This window comes from Sorex araneus, chromosome 2 (assembly GCF_027595985.1).
Source record: "Sorex araneus isolate mSorAra2 chromosome 2, mSorAra2.pri, whole genome shotgun sequence".
In the NCBI taxonomy this organism is placed as follows: Eukaryota; Metazoa; Chordata; class Mammalia; order Eulipotyphla; family Soricidae; genus Sorex; species Sorex araneus.
Window position 1 is genome coordinate 137,383,642 of NC_073303.1, and position 23,494 is coordinate 137,407,135.

General features: G+C 38.1%; 1 protein-coding gene across 1 annotated transcript in view; it reads right to left on the minus strand.

Annotated features, from left to right (window-relative positions):
• Positions 1-1,448: 1,448 nt before the first annotated feature.
• CD86 (CD86 molecule) overlaps positions 1,449-23,494 on the minus strand; it is a 76,549-nt gene continuing 54,503 nt past the window's right edge. The window contains exons 4-7 of the mRNA XM_004606768.2: positions 22,766-23,071; positions 19,966-20,103; positions 6,234-6,279; positions 1,449-4,084 (exon numbers count right to left, since the gene is read on the minus strand). Of these exons, the coding sequence (XP_004606825.2) occupies positions 3,988-4,084; positions 6,234-6,279; positions 19,966-20,103; positions 22,766-23,071 (587 nt within the window). The 3' untranslated portion in view covers positions 1,449-3,987. The remainder of the gene's footprint in view (positions 4,085-6,233; positions 6,280-19,965; positions 20,104-22,765; positions 23,072-23,494) is intronic.

Here is a 23,494-nt window from a genome sequence, read left to right on the forward strand (position 1 = left end):
GATAATATTCAAACACCAATCCCACCACTGAGCACCTTCCCACCACAATAAGAAAGAAGTGTGTGAAATTGTTGTATTTCATTCTGGAACCATTTAAACCTGTAGATAAGAGAATACAACCAAGTATGTTAAGACCAAACAATGTGTGGTACTTTTGATAATTAGTGAGAAAGAATGTAAGAGGTCACTGGCCTCATTTGCAGCCATGCACCCCAGGAAATTCTGCATTGTTCTCTTCTGGGAACTTTAGTTTATAGTCTCTGGGTCTTGACCATTGATGAAACTACATAGCACCAGGGGCAATTTGTGGGTGTGACTGCCAAGCTACTGGAAATCTGGGGATCTGGGGGAAGAAGGCCTAGTCTTGATCTGAGTTGACTTGGAGATCTCGGTCATTGGTTCCCGCATACCTGGGTTTTTCTGTGGATCTCCTCTTGGGTGAGGCTAATCTGAGAGTGTGGAGAGTGGCCTTGAGCATGGTGGCAGTTGTGTTCTGGAGTTTTTCGGCTGCCGGAGTTCTGCTTGGGGCCAGGAGGAAATCTCAACCCATACCCCTCTGAGGTGCCCTGTTGAAGACATCCTGGTGCAAGTCAGGACATTCTTCCCCTAATTTTTAAAAAAAATTACAAAATGAATAATATACAAAGTAGGAATGTTTTTACCAAAGGGAATGTTAATGTCTCATTCATCTTTAATAAAGTAATTTTGGAGTGCTATCTTAGGAACTTGGGATCTATTGGTTAAAAAGTTAAAATATCCTTGTTTTCACATAGTCTAAACAAATTTCTAATTTTCAAAACTTCTCTGATTCTTCTTAAATGTCATATATGTCTGCATTTTCTTTACTTTATTTAAACATCTGGTTAACAAACTTTTTCATATTACAGCTTTTGTGGTCATTAAGTGTTCCAACACTAATTCCACCACCAGAAAGACCCTCCCTCCACCATTTTCCCAACCACCCCTCATGCCTAGATCTTTAGCAGTCACAGAATAATTTAATTTATACTGCTTGTTATAATTAAATGGCTGATGAAATTATCAAAAAACAGTAAGATTTAAAAAAATTGTGAAAATTGTTACATCTCCTCGGGGTTGGTAAGTCCTTGTTTGAGGGTTTACTAATTTGTTTGATAGTTGATCCTTCTGTGTTATTGTTTTTATTCATTGAGCTTATTTGGATTCCATGTTACTTCCTATCTAATTTGGTGTGATACTACTGGGATGTAAGTATTGTGGAATTTGAAGGTGTTGTGTAGCTGCATATGTGGCTGTGTTTACTCCAGAAACTCTAGGATTTATAGAACTGAGAAGATGAGTTTAGATGACAGTGGCTGTGGGTGTGGCTGTTGGGGATTCTTGAAGTACAGGGTGAGATGGGATGTAAAAATACACCTGTATTTTAACAGATATAGTTGACATATTCTTTTTTTTATTAGTATCAGGTACATAAATTGATGATTTGCTATTATGTGTTGCTACACAATAATCACAGTAAGTTTAGTTAACATCTATCGCACTGTTCTAACTTTTTTCTTGTAATGAGAACATTTAAGTTTCAGGTATATAATACAGTATGTACACTAGTTCATTATCAAGATATTTCAAGGAACAATTTTACATTAAGTTTTTGTTTAATGTATCTTTAAACACATACATTTAAAACAACACAATACAAAAGGGTTACAAAAGAAAAAGCAGGCATCCCTCTTTTAGTTCCAAATTTTTCATATGGCTTCAGAAACTATCTCTTTAATATCATTTTTTATGTCTTATCATTGAGGTAAACATAAATATTATATAACGCCCTTTCCCTCATACAGGTGCTAGCAGAAAGGTAAGGGAACAGAGTTTGAGAGTTCTAACCACAATGGAGATAGTTCTAACAAAGGTAGAGAACAGGGATAACAATAAAACCTTAAGAGGAAGAACATTAATTAGGAGGGAATAACCTCCAACTATCAGGATTGAGAAGTGATATTAAAATGTAACAGAAAATGGAGAATCTAAACAGAATCAACTTCATAAAAGTCTACTGAGAACTGCTCTGTATAAGACATATTAAGAACCAGAAATATACGTAGTTCCTATAAAGACAAGGGAAGGATAGAGTACACAAAGGATTATATTACAAGAAATATCCTGACTAGTATAGTGGTTAATGATCTTTAGGGATGTTTATGTTAAATGACAAACATTTTTATCGGGCCTCTGAAGGTATTCTTTCAGTTTGGACTTAAGGGTGCTCCATTCTTTAGCTATATTGCCTTAGAACTACTCTCACCTAACTCACTTCTTGATTGGTCAGTACCTCTCTCCAGTACCCCATTTCCCCAAGGTTGAAGTTGACATATAGATAGATGATCTACAGACATAAAACATAAGCTGTGTGGTCTAAGACAGCAGATGTCTCCTTTTTGTTGTTGTTGTTTTAGTTTGTTTCAAATTACTTTTATTTTTATTATTATTTTTTAATTTTTAAAATTTATTTGTTTTATTATTTTTTTAAATAGTGAATCACCATGAGGTACAGTTACATACTTACAAACTTTCGTGTTTGAGTTTCAGTCATACCATGATCGAGTACCCATCCCTCCACCAGTGCCCATTCTCTACCACCAATGATCTTCCACCATCCTTCACCCCATTCCCTACCACCCCACCTTGCCTCTGTGGCAGGGCATTCCCTTTTGTTCTCTTTCTCCTTTTGGGTGTTTTTGTTGACAGCAGATAACTTTAAACCACAGCTGTGTAATAAATTAACCTTTAGGTGATTTTCTTGTAAGTCCTCCTACTTGGACTCTGGCTCTTTCTCTCTTAACCATTACTTGTCAAACTGGACATTAATGTGCAATCCTGTTGGTTAATATTTTTCTCTCTCTCTCTGCTCTTTATCTTTCTCTTCTCTCTGCTTTTTTCCCCATTCTGTGTTATTTCTTTCATCAGAACTGCAATCTTTTATCTCATGCACAGTTGCCCCTGGCCACTGCTTAAAGTTCTTTTCGTTTTTGGACCATATCAGACTGTACTCAGGGATTAATTCTGACTCTGCTCAAGGGTAACTCCTGGTGGAGCTCAGGGAACCAAATGTGGTGCTGGGAATTTAAAATGGGTCAGTTGATGTAAACAAGCACCTTACCCACTGTATGATCTCTCTGGCCTTTAAGTTATCTTTTTCAAAAATAGAAGTAGAGTATCAAGCACATAGTGCTCTATATTAATATTTATCAATAGTTTTTGGGCAGGTGGAGCCCCCTCAATTTCAAGAACAGACAGAGAGCAGTGACTCAAGGATCCTCGAATCATTGCATTTCTGTCTGTCCCAGGATGCCAGATGTTGAGTTGGCCTGACTACTGTTGTTAGCACATTGAGAAGTCACTCTCTTTATTAACCTTCACACAGAGACAACAGCTACTGAAGAAAGAGTTGACTTCTCATGGCACAGTAATTACAACCTTATTATATATTTCTTTGTATTTTAATATATCAACATCATAACAATAAAACCTGTGTAAACTATGCTGTGTAACACACAAATTTATATAAATATATATGTATATATATACTCTCACCCAGACTAAAGAGGTAATTTTTCAGTTACAGTTATGTAGAATGGAATACTACCTTAAATTTTAAAGTAGTAGATAAAAGCAACTTCTTTAGGAATTGGGAGTTTTGCATGAAACATAGATTTTATAAGCAATAACATAGACTTATCTGAAATAGGAGATGTTAGTAGTCAGGTGGGCTGACCCATATTTGTCCTTTGAATGAATAGAACTATTAAAATCTGTTCCTGACACAAGGAGCAGCCCAGCATTATAGGGAGGTTATTTCATTTTCACAGAATTCTGGAGCCCCCATCATTATTAGTGGCAGTGTTTTCTTGCTTCTGGGGACATTTAGATATATAAGAACAAAGTCAAAAACTCAAAAAAAAATAAAGTTAATGAAAAAATAGAGAGTCATATGTCCTTCATCTTTAATTAGGTATCTGTAGCACTTTTGTCTCCAGAAGCAGTCTTTGAAACCTTGATGACACATTGGGCTTCATCAGATCTTTCAGGTACATAGCATCTTACTCTGGAAAACAAGAAAAAAAATTGGTGAGATTTCACAGTACAGCTACTTTCTCTCCCAGGATTTCAACCACAGAGCATCATATAGTGGCATATTGCAACAGCAGCAAGAGAAAACAAGCCATTGAAGAGAAGGAGGAGAAATGGCGTCTGCCCTTTATTTTTTGTCTGAGTATTTTTTCTGCCCCATGAGAATTCCCTACTATCTTCCCTCTTGAGCCTCTTTCAAATCTTATGTGACAGAAAAGGCAAAAATCTCAGCCCCTAGATAATTAGTGATGATTCTAGGGTCGCAGTGACTATGTATTAGGTTGTCAGGCAACCTGCGTCTCTGTGACTGCCTTGTCACTGAGGATCACCTTGGTTCTACAGCTCTGTGGAACTGTAAAACTGTAGCCAGAATGTTGGTTATCTTGACAGCAAAATTTTTCAGTGGGGATGGAGGTGCAGACAGTTTGATTACTCCAGACTGTGAAAGAATGGTTCAGGAGGCAACTTTGTGTGCATACACTCATTCTTTCCATTCATATTTTTTTTTTGCTTTTTGGGTCACACCCGGCCATGCACAGGGGTCACTCCTGGCTCATGCACTGAGGAATCACCGCTGGCGGTGCTCAGGAGACCATATGGGATGCTGGGATTTGAACCCGGGTCGGCCACGTGCAAGGCCAAATGCCCTACCGGCTGTGCTATCACTCCAGCCCCCTTTCCATTCATATTGATTAAACTCCTAATTTGCCAGGAACTGTGGTAGCTGATGAAAGGATAAAAATGAGATTAAATAAAATGATTCCTGATCTACATAAAGTTTAGTTTAATTCAATTTATAGAGTCAAATAATATAATTATGTAAATATGCAGTATAAGTTTGTACTATCAAGTAAAAGCACAGGTGGACCAAAGAAATATGCAAATGGATTCAATGCATATTTTTCATGTGGAAAGTGTGAGTTTGAGTCCTAGTTATATGGTCTCTCAAGCACAGAGCAAGGAGTAGCCCCTTAGCACCACTGGAGATGGTCCCACTTAATTTTTTTTAAACAAACAAACAAACAAACAACAGGAACTCACATGACACTACAGCAGTCCAACATAATCTAGTTTAGGAACAGATTTTAAGAAATGTTGCTTGAGGGCTGGAGCAATAGCACGGCGGGTAGGGCATTTGCCTTGTATGTGGCCGACCCGGTTCGATTCCCAGCATCCCCTATGGTCCCCTGAGCACCACCGGGGTAATTCCTGAGTGCAGAGCCAGGAGTGACCCCTGTGCATTGCTGGGTGTGACCCAAAAAAGCAAAAAAAAATGTTGCTTGAGACAAGATCTGAAAACTAAAGTAAAAAAATAGCAGAGCACACCAAACAGAAGGCACAGAAATGTAAAGACTGAACTCAAAAGGAAGAACAGGTTATCATTCTTTTTTTTTTGCTTTTTGAGTCACACCCAGCGATGCACAGGGGTTACTCCTGGCTGTGCTCTGCACTCAGGAATTACTCCTGACTGTGTTCAGGGGATGCTGGGAATCGAACCCGGGTTGGCCGCATGCAAGGCAAACGCCCTACCCACTGTGCTATTGCTCCAGCCCCCTGGGTTATCAGCCTTATTATTTGTTTATTCATTTCAAATATGTGGACACCTACTGTCACTGTCACTGTCATCCCATTGCTTATCGATTTGTTCGAGCGGGCACCAGTAACGTCTCTCATTGAGAGACTTATTGTTACTATTTTTGGCATAGCCAATACGCACGGTTAGCTTGCCAGGCTCTGCCGCGTGGGCTCGATACTCTCGGTAGCTTGCTGGGCTCTCCGAGAGGGGCGGAGGAATCGAACTCGGGTAGGCAGCGTTAAAGGCGAACGCCCAACCGCTTGCTATCGCTCCAGGCATTGTGCTATGTCCTGCGGTAACCATGGTGAATAAGATGCAGTCCATATTCAGTACATCAGATCACCTGTATACTTGTAATTTACTTGAAATTTACTGCATTTGTCATGCTCCTTGAGTATTGGCCTTGGATACCTACATCTGCCTATACTTAGAATATTTCACTTTAGGTCCTCTTTAATCTCACACAGTTAATTTGAGTTTGTTGAGGTCTCAGGATGCCAAGAGATCCTTGATTCTCTGGGGATCATAACTAAGGGTCAGTACTCACCTTTCTTCAAGCTGTTCCTTCTCTTCTGCCTCCACTTGGATAGTTTCTAAAAGAGACCCAAAAAAATCTTAAATAATGTATTGCATGTAAATACTAAGAAAAATTTTGAGAAACCTCAGAGTTTAGGTTTCAAAGAGAAATCATGTGGAATAGACAGTTATATAAACAACACAGTTTTAGAGAGCTGGGGAAGGTGCTCCAAAAAATGGAGCTCTTTTTCTTCTTCACTGTGCTTGAAGTTCTGTTGGAACTAATTTTTTCTTACAGTACTATGCTGTAGCACTGTAGCACTGTTGTCCCATTGTTCATTGATTTGCTTGAGCGGGCACCAGTACCGTCTCCATTCGTCCCTATTGTGTTCAGGGTCAGGGGAATGAGGCCCATTATTATTACTGTTTTTGGCATATTGAATACGCCACAAGTAGCTTGCCAGGCTCTGCCGTGTGAGATTCTGCAGTTTAACTAATGCACACAAAATCAAATCACTCTAAAATTATATGTAACTAATTTAACTAATTAGATGTAAACTGAACTGTAACTATCACCATAACCAAGTTGTGGGACATTTATAAAAATCCCATAAATTCTTTTCTATCCCCTTTCAATTAATCTGTTCAGTTATTTTACTCTCTGCCTTTGTTAAATGGATAGTCTCCTTAATATTGAGTTGTAATATGTAATTATATAGTCTGGATATATGCACTTTATCAAATACATATTTTGCAATTTATACCCAGTCTGTGCCTTCACTTTTTATATTCTTAAAGGCAGAGAACAGAAATTTAAAATTTTGATAAAGTCCAGTTTCCCATTTTATCTTTTCTTTTCAGTGCTAATAATTGAATCCAGGGCCTTACTCATGCAATTTTAAGCTTCATCTTTAAACTATAACTAAGCTACTTCTTATGTTAAACTTTTAATTCTTTTTGTGATATTTTGTGCTTATTGTATCCAGTCTTATTGTATCCAGTCTATCCAATTCCAATCCCTTCAACAGTTCCTTTCACCAATGTCTCCAGTTTATCAAAATCTAAGGTCACAAAGAGTTTTTCCTATGTTTAAAATGTATTTTAATTTTAGTTTTTATATTAGGTCAATTCCTTTAAAGTTATTTTTTGTATGTCTAATTTTATAGATTTATACATATTTTCATGTGTTTCTAACCAACTCAACGCCAGTTGATGAAAAGACTATCTGAATGATAGAAGTGACACTATCTGGCCACTTTTGTCAAAGTTTCTTATTCTATTTTGATCCACTAATTAATATGTCTATGTTTACAAAAGTATCACACTCTCTTGATTATTACAACCATGTAGTAACTTTTGATATTATGCAGTAAATCCTTTGTTAAATTCTTTGTACTTCTGCTAACTTTTTAGAAACAGACTTAATTTCCTTGAAAGGGTATGCTAAGGTTTTGATTGATTTTATGATGAATTTATAGACCAGTCTAATCTTTGGATTCATGAACATGGCATATTTCTCCATTCATTTAGATATACTTAAACTTCTGTTTACTAACTAAATGATGTTTCATAGTTTCTGTTTATTGTGCTTTATTTTATTAAATGTGCTTCCAAGCCTTGAGAATAATTTGACACTTCTTCAATTTTTTTTTTGTTTTGGGGCCACACCCAGCAGTGCTCAGGACTTACTTCTGGCTCTGTGCTCAGGGATCACTCCTGGTGGGGCTTGGGGGACCTTAGGTGGTGCTCTAATCAACTCAGATTAGTCACATGCCAGGAAGGCCTCCTACATGCTGTATTATAATTTAGGCCTCCTTCAAAATTCTTTAGTGTCCATTTTTAAATTTAGTATATACAAATACAATTTATTTTGATTTTTTGTGTATCAACCTGATAGCTTATGCCATTGATACCTATTAGTTCAATAAATTTTTATGAGCTCTTTATGCTTTTCTATAAACATAATTATATTTTCTCCCCACCCTCACAAATCAGTTCTTCTTTTCTAACATACTTATTAGAAGTATATACCTTCAGATACCTTCTAATATACCTTCATATCTTCCTTGAGACTTGTTACGCTGGTTTGAGCCTCCCATACAATGTTGAACAAAGTAGTAAGAGTAATACCCTGTTTGTTCTTGATCTTATGGAGAAATTGTAAGCTCTTTTATCATTCGATATGATGTTAGGGGTAGAGAGATAGTTACGAAATTAGGAGTGAATTCTTTCCATGCAGATTGCCTGGTTCAATCCCTAGAACTACATAATCCTCTCAGTGATGCAAGATGTGATCCAAACCCAAACCAAAAAACAAATAAATACAATAAAATGAAATACCTGAAGGATTTTGAAAGTTATCATTTGTCATATTGTGGAACTTCTTTTGTATATTCCTACTTTCAAGAGTTTATCTTTTTGTATCTTAAAATCATGAATGACTAATTAACTTTGTTAAATGAAGTTTTGATATGCATTGATAAGACCATGTATGTTTGCTTTATAATTTGTGATGATCTGTTTAATTGCTGTTTTTCTGTGATTTAAAAAAATTATTTTGGGGGCTGGAGCGATAGCACAGCGTAGGGCATTTGCCTTGCACACAGCCAACCCAGGTTCGATTCCCAGCATCCCATTTGGTCCCCTGTACACTGCCAGGAGTATTTCCTGAGTGCAGAGCCAGGAGTAACCCCTGTGCATCGCCAGGTGTGACGCAAAAAGCCAAAAAAATTATTTTAATTACATTTTACTTTTATTTTTAATTTATTTTTAAATTTAAATGATTACCAGGCTACAAATTTATTATTCATGATTGAGTATTGGGCATACAATGTTCCAATTCCAATTCCCTTCATCAGTTCCTTTCACCAATGTCTCCAGTTTCCCTTCATCCTCTCCTTTCCCACCTCTATGGCCGGAAATTTTCCCTTTTTCTATTTTCTTTTAAGACACTGTGATTTGCAATGTTGTTATGAAAGAGTGTCATACATATCACTTTATCTCCTTTCAGCACTCAGTTCTCATCCAAATTGATCACTTCCTCTGTCATTGTCATAGTGGTCTTTCTCCTATCTTAACCTTTCTTCGCCCACTATGACAAGCTTCATACAAAGGACCAGTTCTCCTGCCCTTTGTTTCCATTGTCTCTAGATATTTACCTCCTATAATAATTTTTCTGTTCTACAAATGAGTGCCATCATTCTGTGTCTATCCTCTCCCTCTGACTCACTTCATTTTGCATGACATTCTCCATATACATCTATGTATTAAAAAATTTCATGAGTTCATCTTTTCTAATGGCTGCTTAGTATTCCATTGTGTATATGTACCAGAGCTTCTATTTTTACCCTGTCTTTTAAAATTGAATCACCATGAGATATGTAGTTACAAACTTATTCATAACTGGGTTTCAGTCATACAGTGTTCCAACATCTGTCTTATCACCAGTGTGCACTTCCCACAACCTATTTCTCCAGTTTCCCTCCCACCAACCTCCCCTCCTTCCCCACATACACTGCCATGTACTTTTCTTCTTTCTCTCTCTCTTACTCTCTTGCTCTTTTTCCTTAGCTTCTTAATCCAGTCTATTCTTTGGCACTTGGGTTGTTTCCAAATTTGGGCTATTGTGAATACTACTGCAATAATTAGGGATGTAGGGATGCAGATGTCTTTTCTGAATTGGGTTCTTATGGTATATTCCCAAGGGTAGGTTTCTGTGTCATATGTAAACTCAATTCCTAGTTTTTTTGAGTAATGTCCATATTGTTTTCCAAAAAGGCCCAATCAGTTGACATTCCTACATGCAGTGAATAAGGGTTTCTTTTGCCTGCCTCCATGCCAACACTAATTTCTTGTTGTTTGTGATGTGTGCCAGTTTCTGTGATGTCAGGCAATATCTCATTGCTGTTTTGATTTGCATTTCCATGATGATTAGTGTAGGATAACATTGGTTCGTCCTTTTTGCCTTGCGACAGCTAACTTAGGTTTATTGGATTATTCCCATCACAGTGCTCCCATTCTTTTGTGTTTATTTGTAAATTCTTTCTTTGTGTGTGCTCTGATTCCCCAACCAGTCAATAACCTTTGTCTCCTAATCAGATTCTGTTAACTTGTAAATGTTGCTTTTCTGTTCTTAAATCCTTTGCATAGTTAATTCAGAGCAATGTCTGTTTTGAATAGACACAAGAAGACAGTTAATGCTATGCTTTTGTAACTTGGGAGTTAATTGACTCTGAATGATATTCACTCCTAGGAATCTGTTTTCTTGACTTAAGCTTCAATTGCTCTTACTTTCTAGCACCCCAAACGCAGGGTCCTTATGAGGGACTGGATGGACCCAGGGCAAGCTGTGTGAGTTATCCTGGCATCGAAATGGGTCAGACCAAAGTGCCATAATACTTAACTATAAGTTAAGGGCATGGTCATGAACAAATTCTGTCAAAAAGCATTCGCTGGTTAGGACCCTGCTAGGGTTAGGAAAGATTAATCTGGCCTGAGCACTGTAGTCTGAGATATATAGCAAGATGTCCCCAGGAGAGCCACCTTACAAGCTTAATATATCTCTTACTGTGTCCATACAAAATAGCTAATGTTGAATAAAAAGACAATCTACAGAATGGGAAAGGATATTCACCCAATACCCATCAGATAAGGGGTTGATATCAAGGGTATATAAGACACTGGTTGAACTCTACAAGAAGAACATCCAACCCCATCAGAAAATGGGGTGAAGAAATGAACAGAAACTTTCCCAAGGAAGAGATAAGAATGGCCAAAAGGCACATGATAAAGTGCTCTACATCAATAATCATCAGGGAAATGCAGATCAAAACAACCATGAGATACCACCTCACAGCACAGAGAATGGCACACATCCAAAAGAACAAAAGCAACCGCTGTTGGAGAGGATGTGGGGAGAAAGGGACCCTTCTACACTGCTGGTGGGAATGCTGACTGGTTAAACCCTTTTGGAAAACAATATGGATGCTTCTCAAAAAATTAGAAATTGAGCTTCCATTTGACCCAGCAATACCACTGCTGGGAATATATCCTGGAGAAGCCAAAAAGTATAGTCGAAATGACATCTGCACTTGGATATTCATTGCAGCACTGTTTACAATAGCCAGAATCTGGCCTGAGTGCCTGAGAACAGATGAATGGTTGAAGAAACTTTGGTACATCTATACAATGGAATACTATGCAGCTGTTAGAAAAGATGAAGTCATGAACTTTGCATATAAGTGGATCAACATGGAAAGTATATTGCTAAGTGAAATGAATCAGAAAGAGAGAAACAGGCATAGAAAGATTGCACTCATCTGTGGAATATAAAATAACAGAGTAGGATACTAACACCCAAGAATAGTAGAAATAAGTACCAGATGGTTGACTCCATGGCTTGGAAGCTGGCCTCACATTCTGGGGAAAAGGCAACTCAGATAGAGAAGGGAACACCAAGTAAAATGTGGTTGGAAGCCACGCAGGGGAAGGGTGATGCGTGATGAAAGTAGATTAGAGACTTAACAGGATGGCCACTCAACACCTCTATTGCAAACCACAACACCCAATTGGAGAGAGAGAACAAAAGGGAATACCCTGCCACAGAGGCAGGGTGGGGTGGGGGGAGATGAGATTGGGGGATGGGAGGGATGCTGGGTTTATTGGTGGTGGAGAATGGGCACTGGTGAAGGAATGGGTTCTCAAATATTGTATGAGGGAAACACAAGCACGAAAATGTATAATCTGTAACTGTACCCTCACGGTGATTCACTAGTTAAAAAATAATAAATTTTAAAAAACAAAATAACCAATATTAAGAAGTAGAACTAGGATGTTAATTAAGTTATTGGACTAAGGACAGGAGAAACACCCCTAAGTTGTATTTCCGTCCTGGAGCCTGATTGGTTATCAGGAAGGGCTTTGATATGTTGATTCTGCTACCCTTAATGGGGGGCGGAGTTGGAGAGAGACTAGACAGAGATCAGGTTGCGAGATGGAGCGTGGAGAGATGAGTGGGAGAGACAGAAGGATACAGGAATGAGGGGCAGTGTGAGACTAGAAAGGGGAGCTTAGTGAGATTGGAACATGCCTGTGGGGAGAATGGAATAAATGGCAACTGGTCCCCAACCACCCTGGCCCTCATTTTCTCCTTTGTCCATTCATGGCATCAGCTGTCCCAGGTGGGTAAGTGGCCCTAGACAACTGAACAAAGTTGGAGAGAGAGCCACGGGCATTCCTGGCTGCCCAGTGATTACACAATTAGTGATAAGAGCATTTTTTATGTGCCTTTTGGCCATCTGTATTTCTTCTTTGAGAAAGTTTCTGTTCATCTCTTTTCCCCATTTTTGGATGGGGTTGCCTTTTTTTCTAAATTTTGATTCTACCTTCTTACAATGAATCCCACATGACCAGACATATTCTATTTTTAATATATTAATAGATTTTAGATTTTAGGGTTTTTTTTTTTTAGTATTTTGGCACCTATGTTTATCCATTTTGGGCATTTGTGGTTTTCTTTTCACACCATATCTTTCCTGGGTCTGGTGTCAGAGCTCTTCTGACTTTCAGAACGGCATGGAAACTGACAGCAAGAAGCAGGTTGGGACAACCATAGGACTCAACACACCCTTCCTTCTCTGTCAGGGACTAGACCTCTTGGCTGCTAGTTGTCCAGTGTCTGGAAACAGTTAATTGATATATTTTTTCTTATTTCTAGCTATTAAGGGTTGGGGGCAATTCTTGTGGCAGTTAATCCTTCAATAGAGAAAGGAGAAGTTTACGTCTTCAACATAAATTTCAAAAAACTTCTATTATTTAAAAAGTCTCTCTGCTTTTCAGTACCTTCTTATAACCTCCACTTACCAAATGCCCTTTGGAGACACAGTTAATACAATCTTTAAACCTTTGATGATTCTTTTGATATTTGAAAGCAGTGTTTAATTTTTTTTAGGTTCTCTTTTTTTTTCTTTACTTTTTGGGTCACACCCAACGATCCACAGGGGTTAACTCCTGGCTCTGCACTCAGGAATAACTCCTGGCGGTGCTTGGAGGACAATGTGGGATGCTGGGAATTGAACTCGGGTCGGCTGCGTGCAAGGCAAACGCTTTACCCGATGTGCTATTGCTCCAGCCCCTTAGGTTCTCTTTTGGTCAAAGTTTGTCTTAAAAATTATGTTGCTCACATCCAAAAGAACAAAAGCAACTGGTGTTGGCATGGATGTGGGGAGAAAGGGACTGTCCTATAGTGCTGGTGGGAATGCCGACTGGTTCAGCCCTTTTGGAAAAGTATGGACGCTTCTCAAAAAATTAGAAATTGAGTTCCCATTTGACCCAGCAATACCATTTCTGGGAATATATCCCAGAGAGTCATTTAAAGTCAAAATGACATCTGCACTTGGATGTTCATTGCAGCACTGTTTACAATAGCCAGAATCTGGAAAAAGCACGAGTGCCCAAGAACAGATGACTGGTTAAAGAAACTTTAGTACATCTACACAATGGAATACTATGCAGTGGTTAGAAAAGATGAAGTCATGAAATTTGCATACAAGTGGATCAACATGAAAAGTATCATGCTAAGTGAAATGAGTCAGAGAGAGGGACAGACATAGAAAGATTACACTCATTTATGGAATATAAAGTAACAGAATGGGAGACTAACACCCAAGAATAGAAGAATAGTAGAAATAAGTACCAGGAGGTTTGTTCCATTGCTTGGAAGCTGGCCGCACATGCTGGGGGAAAGGGCAGCCCAAATAGAGAAGGGAACACGAAGTATAGGGGGTTTTGAGGACCCGTTCAGGATGGGAGATGCAGGCTCATAGTAAACTATAGACTGAACACAATGGCCACTCAATACCTCCATTGCAAACCACAATGCCCAAAAGGACAGAGAGAGTAAAAGGGGATGCCCTGCCACAGAGGCAGGGGTAGGGGTGGTGGATGGGGTGGGTGTGGTGGGAAGGATACTGGGATCATTGGTAGTGGAGAATGGGCACTGGTGGAGGAATGGGTACTCGAGCATTGTATAACTGAAACACAAGCACGAAAGTTTGTAAGACTACAACTGTACCTTATGGTGTTTCACTAATAAAATTTTTTTAAAAAACAATGGTTCTCAACAAAGAACATGAGAACTGGTATTCAGTTAGAGGCATGCCTCTATGTGAGTGTTGGAGAATAGGACAGGGAGGAGGCAATGACTATGATTGAGGGAAGTATTCAACAGGATGGAGGAAGTCATGTTGTAAGGTGGTAAAGGGTTATGTATGAAACCCTATTAACATTAGTAGTGTAAGCTATAGTGCAAAAACATTTACAAAAAAAAGAAAAAGCACCTCCCTTTTTCTATAAATAAAGGCAGACTGGGTGAGAGGCAAAACAGGTGGGCGTGGGAGAACTGCTGGAGGGAAATGGACACACTGCTGAAGGAATCAGTGTTGAATCTGTATGCCTGGAACCCAATTATGAATAATTGTAATTTCACTGTGACTAATTTTAAAATTGAGTTTATAACTCCATTTCAGTAAGTATGAATTAGCACAGAATAATTGAATTACCCCTTAATTTCTTTTTTAAAATTTTTTATTAGAGAATCACTGTGATGTACAGTTACAAACTTATGAACTCCTGTGTTTGCATTTCACTAATACAGTGATAGTTTTATCTTTTAATTTCTATGGCAAAATCATCACCATTAAAAATCCTTGGTGTTTTAAATAAAAAAAGAATGAAAAGGCAGATTATAAACTTGGATTTGATCTTAAGTGTTTAGAAGGGCAGATGTCATGGTATCTCTAATTTCCTGTTTTTAAATAGTAAGTTTCTCTTTAAATCATGGTTAAATGTGATTTATTTTAGAAAACACATTTGTCCTATTAAGACCACAGATGATGAGCTAAGATAGCTGGTAGGTTAGTTGAAAGGAGACAAGTTATAAAAACTGTTAGTTGTTGAACACACTTACGTATACATTTCAGTCACATAAGATCCAAATGAACACTAAAACTTCAGAAAAAAGTATTTCAGTTTTTATCTCCAAAGGGTGAGCAGACAAGGTAACTTCTGATTAGAAAAAATAGTATTTTTAGATTATAATATTTCAGTTCTTATCTGCCCTATTTGACAAAACAAAAAATAGGGAAGAGAGATTTGAAATCAGGTAGACTAACATGTTACTTCCCTTTTACTCATTTAAAGTCTAAATGAAAAAAATTACGTTTCAAACAGAAAAACTATAATTAATGATCAAATTCCGCAAAGACTTGATGTCAAGTTAATTTGAGGGATACATCCTTTTAAAAAATTTTTTTTTAAATTTTATTGAATTACCGTGAGATAGTTACAAGCTTTCATGTTTGGGTTACAATCTCACAATGATCAAACACCCATCCCTCCACCAGTGCACATTCTCCACCACCAATATCCCGGGTATACTCTCCCTTTCCCATCCTCCCCCTGTCTCCATGGCAGACAATATTCCCCATACTCTCTCTCTACTTTTGGACATTATAGCTTGCAACACAGACACTGAGAGGTCATCATGTTTGGTCCATTATCTACTTTCGGCACGTATCTCCCATCCCAACTAGTTCCTCCAGCCATCATTTTCTTAGTGATCCCTTCTTTATTCCATTTGTCATATCCTCTCTACTCATGAAGCAGTCTTCCAGCTATGGTGGAATCCCCCTGGCCCTTGTACCTACTGTCCTTTGGTGTCAGATGAGGGATACATCTTTTGAGAAAGGAATTAATTATGAATTAGCAAGAAACTTCAATTTTGGAGAAATTCCATTTGGTTATAAGCAAACTCATACCTCTGTTGGATTATGACTGTATCCACATCTATTGACAGAATTTAGTTTCACTCAGTCTTTTAGTTTCTTATGGGACTGAAATCCTCATTTCCTTTCTTACTTTCAACTAAGTGCTGATCCCAGTTTATTGAGATCAACCACATTTCTTGATTCAAGGACCCTTTCTTCATTTTCAAAGTCAGCTATGGTAAGTTGAACCTGTTTCAGACTGTGGGTCTCTCCTCCTTATTAACTACTTGTTTATTCCAGAAGGAAATGGCTCTCTGACTCATGCAATTAGATTGGGTCCACAGAATAATCTCAGCATTTTAAAGTATCACATATTCAGAGTCCCTTTTGCCATAGAAGATAAGACATTATAGATTGGGAATGTCTAATGGTTCAATGATTTTGAAAACAATTGGATAATTCTCAAAAAAGAAGTAATTAAGCTTCCACATGACACATGACCCAATTCCACTTTTAGATATCTACCTACAAGAGTCAAATACTCAATTTAGAAAAGACATCCGCACTTCTATGTTCATTACAGGATAGATAAAATCTAGGAACAGCCCAAGATGATAAGATAAAGAAATTGTGCTACATATACAAAATGAATGTTACTTGATTCTAAGAAAAATGATAACACAAAATTTGCTGCCATGTGGATGGAGCTAGAGAATATCATGCTGAGGAAAGTCAATATTTAGAAAAAGAGGGACAGACACAGAATGTTCTCTCTCCTCCATGGGATATGAAGAAACAGAATAGGGGGATAACAAATGCCAAAAAGACAACAGGAACGGAGAACTCATCTTCAGTAGGAAGCTTACCCCAAGAAGGGGGTTGGTGAGGAAATCTGGGACAATGTTTGCAGGACACCTGGCTGTGGTGCTGGGATAGTTCATGGAAATCCCTACTAATAACAATTTGTAAAACATGGTGTCCAAAATATAAAGAAAAATAGAAGGATATTATAGATTCTGGGTTAGGGACATCTTGTTGCAATGTTACTCTCCCTACCTAGTTCCAACTACAGAAGGATCAGCAAGGCAAGTTCAAATATTACTAAAGTTACAGAGTACGAGTTTACATCTATGTCGACATACTGTTTTAGTCCTTGCAGTGACTTCGGGCTCTTCTATTCGACTAAACTCAACAGTCCAAGTGATTGTCTGACCACACAACTTTTTCCATTATCATACTCCTGAGGGTAAGCATTGTCATATTTGTGTTACACTCCCTCAGTTTTGACTTTTGCCATTCAAAGCTCAATTTGACCTTTTCTTATGGTATACTAGGTACCTTCTTTATGTACATATGTGCCATTGCACATATTTCTTATAATAAATATGTACCTTTTCAACTCCATGAGAAACTTATATATATGCATATGTATATGTGTATATATGTACATATACATATGTATATATACATATATATATAAAATATAGACCAGTTTTATAGAAGTCAGTGAGAAGGCTGCTTAATTCAGTGCTGTTTATAATAAAAACCAACCAAGGGCTCAACATTATGAAGCTGGTTAAATAAATATAAATAAATATAATCTTACATTTGATCTTGTGCTCTAAATTTTACATATTTATATTCACAAAAATATCTAAGCAAAGATTGTACTTTGGCAATTTAAGTGACTATGCCACACACTGGCTAAATTTATGACAATTGCAAAATCTCTCCCCAATTTCTTATTTTAAAACCTAGTAAGATAAATCAAATTATTTATAGTATCATTCATCTATTTTCTACATGGATCTTAAAATCAACTCGTTAAAATTTTAAGTAAGATGCTTACCAGAAACATTACTTATCTGGTAGGTTTTTCCATTAATGAGTAAAAGGTTATCTTAATTACTAGCACCAACCAAACTTTTATAGGAGGTAATCACTGAAATAAAGTTAAACTTATCTTATATCAGCATCCAAATCTTCCCAGAGAGGCATGGGATTATTATAAATTTTGAAACCACTTTACCCTCCATTAAGCATAGACCAGTTTTACAATAGAAGTCAGTAGGAAGGCTGCTCAATACAGTGCTGCTTATAATAATAATAAAAAAACCAACCAAAGACCAGCATTATGAAGCTGGTTAAATAAATTAAGGCATATCCATTGTGTGACATGTAGTAAAGTCATTTAAAATGACACTTTATGATGTCTAAAATGTTCCTTGTATATTTAATACAAAATATATAGAAAAATATATATATGAAAAACTATTGTTACATAGTTTATACATAGAAAAATACACACTAAAATTGCTTCCTGCATCATTTTCTTACTAGTAGAGTTTTGCTTTGTTTGTTTGTTTTTGTTTTGGGGTCACACCTGGAAATGTTCACAGCTTACTCCTGGCTCTGCACTCAGGAATTACTCTTGTCAGTGCTCAGATATACTCCTGGAACATTGGATGCCAGGGATTAAACTTGGATTGTCCGAATGCAAGGGAAATGTCCTGCCTTGTATATACTATTGTACTATCTCTCCAGCACCACTAGTGGAGCTTTCACTATATTATATTACTGTACTTGGTAACAGATAAACAGTATTTCCTAGTGTTATGTAGCTAGATAATGGTATGGGTAGGATCGTGGGAGTATGATAACAGACAGGGAGAAGTGAAGCAAGATCCGAACACATAAACCAAATCTCTGGCAGAGAAATGCCAATGTCAAATTTACAGTGAGAGGACAATTCTACCTATTGTTTTGGGTTTTTTTTTGGTAAGGTTTGTTCCTTTATGGCAACCCAGAGGAACAAATCTAGGTCAGTAAGTGACCACTGAGCCAACTCTAGCTCATCATATGATAACTATATTACTTCAACATATCAAAATCATGTTCACAGGAGTCATGGCAGTTTATAGTTTATAGTTATTATGGTAACTCATGGAAGTGGCCAAAGATGGTGAGGATATCAGACTCCAGGAATTCTTACCCATTTGGAGAGGAAAATGGGAGGGATAAGAAAGGAGGGAAAACCTGAAACCATAAAAATGAGCTAAAACTAAGACAGTTCCACTCCGTGGGCTGGCAAGAGTGTCTTTGCTGTTTTCTCTTTTCCTTAAACAAATAATAAACATTATTCCCAGCTGTGTGTTAGGTTCCTTCACTTTCTTTCTCTAGTTTTTAAATAAATGTTTGCTTTAAACATTTCATGCTCCCTTTTGTAGGAGACACAATAATTAGGATTGGACTATGTGTAGGCCAGTGCTTTGTTCCCCCCCATGCCTTATCAGTAATTGAAATAAAAAAATAGTTTTTACAAAACAGTGGGGACAATTTAACTTCCCATAAAAACTAGAGTTTTTGTTCAGAGTGATAATTCTCAAATATCATTAAAATAATGGTCTTTTCTCTGTCCTAGCAGTATTGCCCGTCCCACTTTGTGGGGCAGGGTGGGCAGATGGGAAGCTGGGGACATTAGTAGCCAGAAATGTGCACTGGTGAAAGGCACATACAGTGTTGAAACATTGTATGATCAAAACCCAATCATGAACAAATTTTTAGCTGTATATCTCACAATGATTTAATAAAAAACAAAATCTAAAAAATAAAAATGTATCAATGTAATAAATACATAAAAAACTAGAGTTTTATACACTAGAGTTTTATACCCTCCCCCCTTTTTTTTCTTCCCCAACTCCAAACATCCTTAGGTCCATAATTATGAACATTTTGAAATGTCCTTACCACTAAATTTCTTTTAACTTTCACAGTAACCTCATGAAGTGAGGTCGGTAAAACAATGAATAATAAACTTAGTCTGGAGATTGGACATTGAGCGACTGAATAGGTTAGAAATGCTTCCTTTCCTAGACATCCAGAGAAGCAATTGTCAGCTGTCAAACCCATGACATGAGGGAAAACCTTTTCCTCTCAACACTTCATGAGCAGAAAGTATTTGCAAAATGCCAATGTGTGAAAAGAACAAGTTTGACTCACCACGTTCATAAGAGGGACCAGGTTTCTTCCTATTTTTCATTAGTATTAGAAATACCATCAGAAATACAACAGCCAAAGTTACAATTGCAGCCACAATCCAGTGGAAGAAATCTTGGGCAGGTGGGAGTTGAACAGGATCTAGAAATGATCACACATTTTAGTGAGCCATGAAGGTTGATTCTAAAAGCTTTATAATTAAAGCTACCTTCTTTATTTTCATGCAAGTGTCTCCCCATGGCTCCACTTTAAGAAGAGTCAGAAATCCATGATGGCTCTCTTGGGGCTAGATGGACTCGAGTGTCTGTGCCAGAGTACTGAAGTACCCCTCTGGGATACTGAGCCATTTGGGCTTCCTTCTGAGAGTGCTGAGAACTGAAACCAGTGAGGCACGCATCTACCATGAGTCACATCCCAAGTCCGAATACACATTTTTATTTAATCTCTTAAGCAAAAGAGTAAAAAATTTCATGCATCAGTTCATCCCTTATTTTGATATTATTCTTTAATTTTTAGTTGTATAAAATGTGTTCTAATTTCCTTATTTTTTTGGGGGGGTACGGGGGAAATAAGAAAGAAATATCATATAGGTCTCAGTCTCAGGGTCTCAACAGCCAACTCAGATCCAGGTCAGTACTTGAGGCAAGTGTCTAGATAAAGCTCCTTTTCCTTCCTGGAAGCTGTGGTGACAAGGACAATGATCTGGAATAAGAGGGTCTTATTCTGGAACCCGAGCAAGGTACCTGAGCTGGGACTTGGTATGTTCATCAACTCTGCAGTGTCTTGAAGCCTCAGCTGCAGAGGGAGTGAGCCCCTCGTCCTAAAATTTTCCTTATTTCTCCATATACTAGCGTCTCGTGATCAGGGCCCAGTCACCGTTCAACCAGACAGATACAACAGTCTCCTAATGGGACCCCTAACTTCAGGTTTGTTTGCTTTTTACCAATGTTATCACAGCATACTTGCTCCTGCCTGGTTTGCAGCAAGTCTCACAAATTAGAAAAACTTTGCTAGCTCTTCAAGCCTAGAGGAATCAGGAGCAGAATCAACTCTTGGGAATCTGGGATTCACTTCTCAAGTGGAAACTGCTAACTTTCTAAGAGGTAAATGAAACAGACTTGGTAGGGGTGGTGGAGGAAACTTTTATAGATATGGGGGTGGGGAGCAGGTTGGGCCTGTTCACAGGACACATTTATTCCAGGGCAGAACCTTGAAGTTACTACTCCTCCAAAAAAGGTCTTAGATTTGTGTGTGTTTCCACCAGGACAAGTCTGCAGTTTTAAAATGGCAAGCTTCTCTGACCTCACATGCTAGGTGAAGAAGCAGCTCTGATAGAGAAGGGATCACCAAGCAAAGGGTGCTAGGCGGGCCCACTAGGAATGGGAGATACAGGCTGAAAATAGACTATAGAGAGAACAAGGTGCCTAGTTAATACCTCTGTAGCAGACCACAACACCCCAAAAGAGAGAATGAGCAAATGGGAATGCTCTGCCACAGAGGCAGGGTGGGGTGAAGGGGACAGGGTGGGGATGGTGGGAGGGATCTGGGACCAAAATGGGCACTGGTGGAGGGCTGGGCACTCAATCATTGTATGACTGAAATGTAAGCATGAAAACCTGTAAGTCTGTAACTTTGTCTCATGGTGATTCACTAATAAAAAAAATGACAAGCTTCTAATAGCAGATAGTACTTATTTGAAACACTTGTCCTGCAGCTGCACTGGGCTCCATATAACAGTAATTATGCCATGGGAATTTCCGTTTCTAACCTTCTCATGGACCCATATGTACTGATGCTCAACACCCCTCCCAGTGCACACGTCAAATACTGCTCATCAGTGATGGTTATCTTTTAAGACTGTAGGCTGTCTCATAATGTTCCTCTCTGTTCAGAAAGTATGAATACCTATCATATTTCCCTTGCACTTATTAAATTCAGTGATTTCTTTTATGGTGTTGTAAAGTCTACATCCTTTTGGAAGCTTTCTCTGACTTGCCAATCTCTGAATGCCAATATAACTGATTATTAGTCGCTCTTGCCTTAAATTTTGTGACATATTTTTTTATATAAGTTAGACTCCATATATTTGATGGGTTATGATTACGATTACAATTTACTTTTTTGTACATCCTGTGAAAACATGAGTGTAATTCATGGAGTTCTGATTTTGTAGGAAAGTCCTTGAGGACAGAGAACATCCCATTTCTGCAACTAATAATGTCTAGAATAGTTCCCTACTCATAAAAGTGTTATATGGGGCTGGAGCGATAGCACAGCGAGTAGAACGTTTGCCTTCCATGTGTCCAGCCCAGGTTCAATTCTAGCATCCCACATGGTCCCCTGAGCACTGGCAGGAGTAATTCCTGAGTGCAGAGCCAGGAGTTACCCATGTGGAGTGCTGGGTGTGACCCAAAAAGCAAAAAAAAAAAACTGATATGTGCAAATGCATGCTTGGGATGGAGGGTGTTGTTTGTATGTCTGTGTTTTAATAAATTAAAGATTTTAGCCTGGAGAAATCTTGCATTTTATAACTTAAAATTCAGAATCTTCCATACAGAGATAACCTTCCAAAGACAGGGTATACTTCGGGTCAACAGCATGCTTCCTTAAGTGGAGCATAATTACAGTATCTAGAACCCTGCAAAGCTCAGATGAAGCAGGAGTCCTCTGTGTGGTTCTTTTTAGAAGTTGCATAAAACAGTTCAGTTTGAGGTTTCTGGAAACTGGGCAACACTGGATAAGCTTTCTTAACCATTTACCTACAACACTCAGCAGAAGAAATGGTCTTGAGAAGCATCTTTACCTATTTTGTAAGATAGGGAACGAAGCTCTGTCATCATTTGGTCATGCTGCAGGACACAGAAGATGTTCACGCTCTCTGTTCCAATGGGGAAAGATGCGCTGATAGAAACGGTGTACAGTTTTGTGACATTATTTTGAGATTTCTTCATGACAGAATTGTTATGCATAGATATGTTCCCTGGTTCTATTAAAAACCACATCCTGGTTGGTTCTGGATAGCCATTTGTAGATGAGCAGGTCAAATTCACAGTGTCAGAATGTTCTGTTCTATTAGAAATTGGTGTTATTTCAGGTTGACTGAAGTTAGCTGAAAGCAGAATAGAGATCCCAAAAAAGAAATCAGTTGAAATGTTAATATATTCAGAAGAGAGTGAAAAAAATCATGAGATACCTGTTCCAGGAGCTCACCGGAGGCACACTTGGGAATTTAGGATGTCTACCATATAGGGCTAAACTCATATCTAATTTTTGGCTTTTGAGACACACGAAATAATGCTCAGAGATTACTCCTGACTCTGTGCTCAGGGATCACGCCTGGTAGTACTCAGGGGACCATATGTGTCAGGTATTAAAATAGTGTTAGCTGCATGCAAGTAGACTTAACCCCTGTACTATCTCCCTGTCCATGTGTGAAGGGGCTTTGGGGGATTTAAGCAACAGGAGTACTGAGACTGCATTAACTGAAGTTTTAAAATAAAGCTTCTGTTCTAGGAAGTTAGCTAGAAAGTGT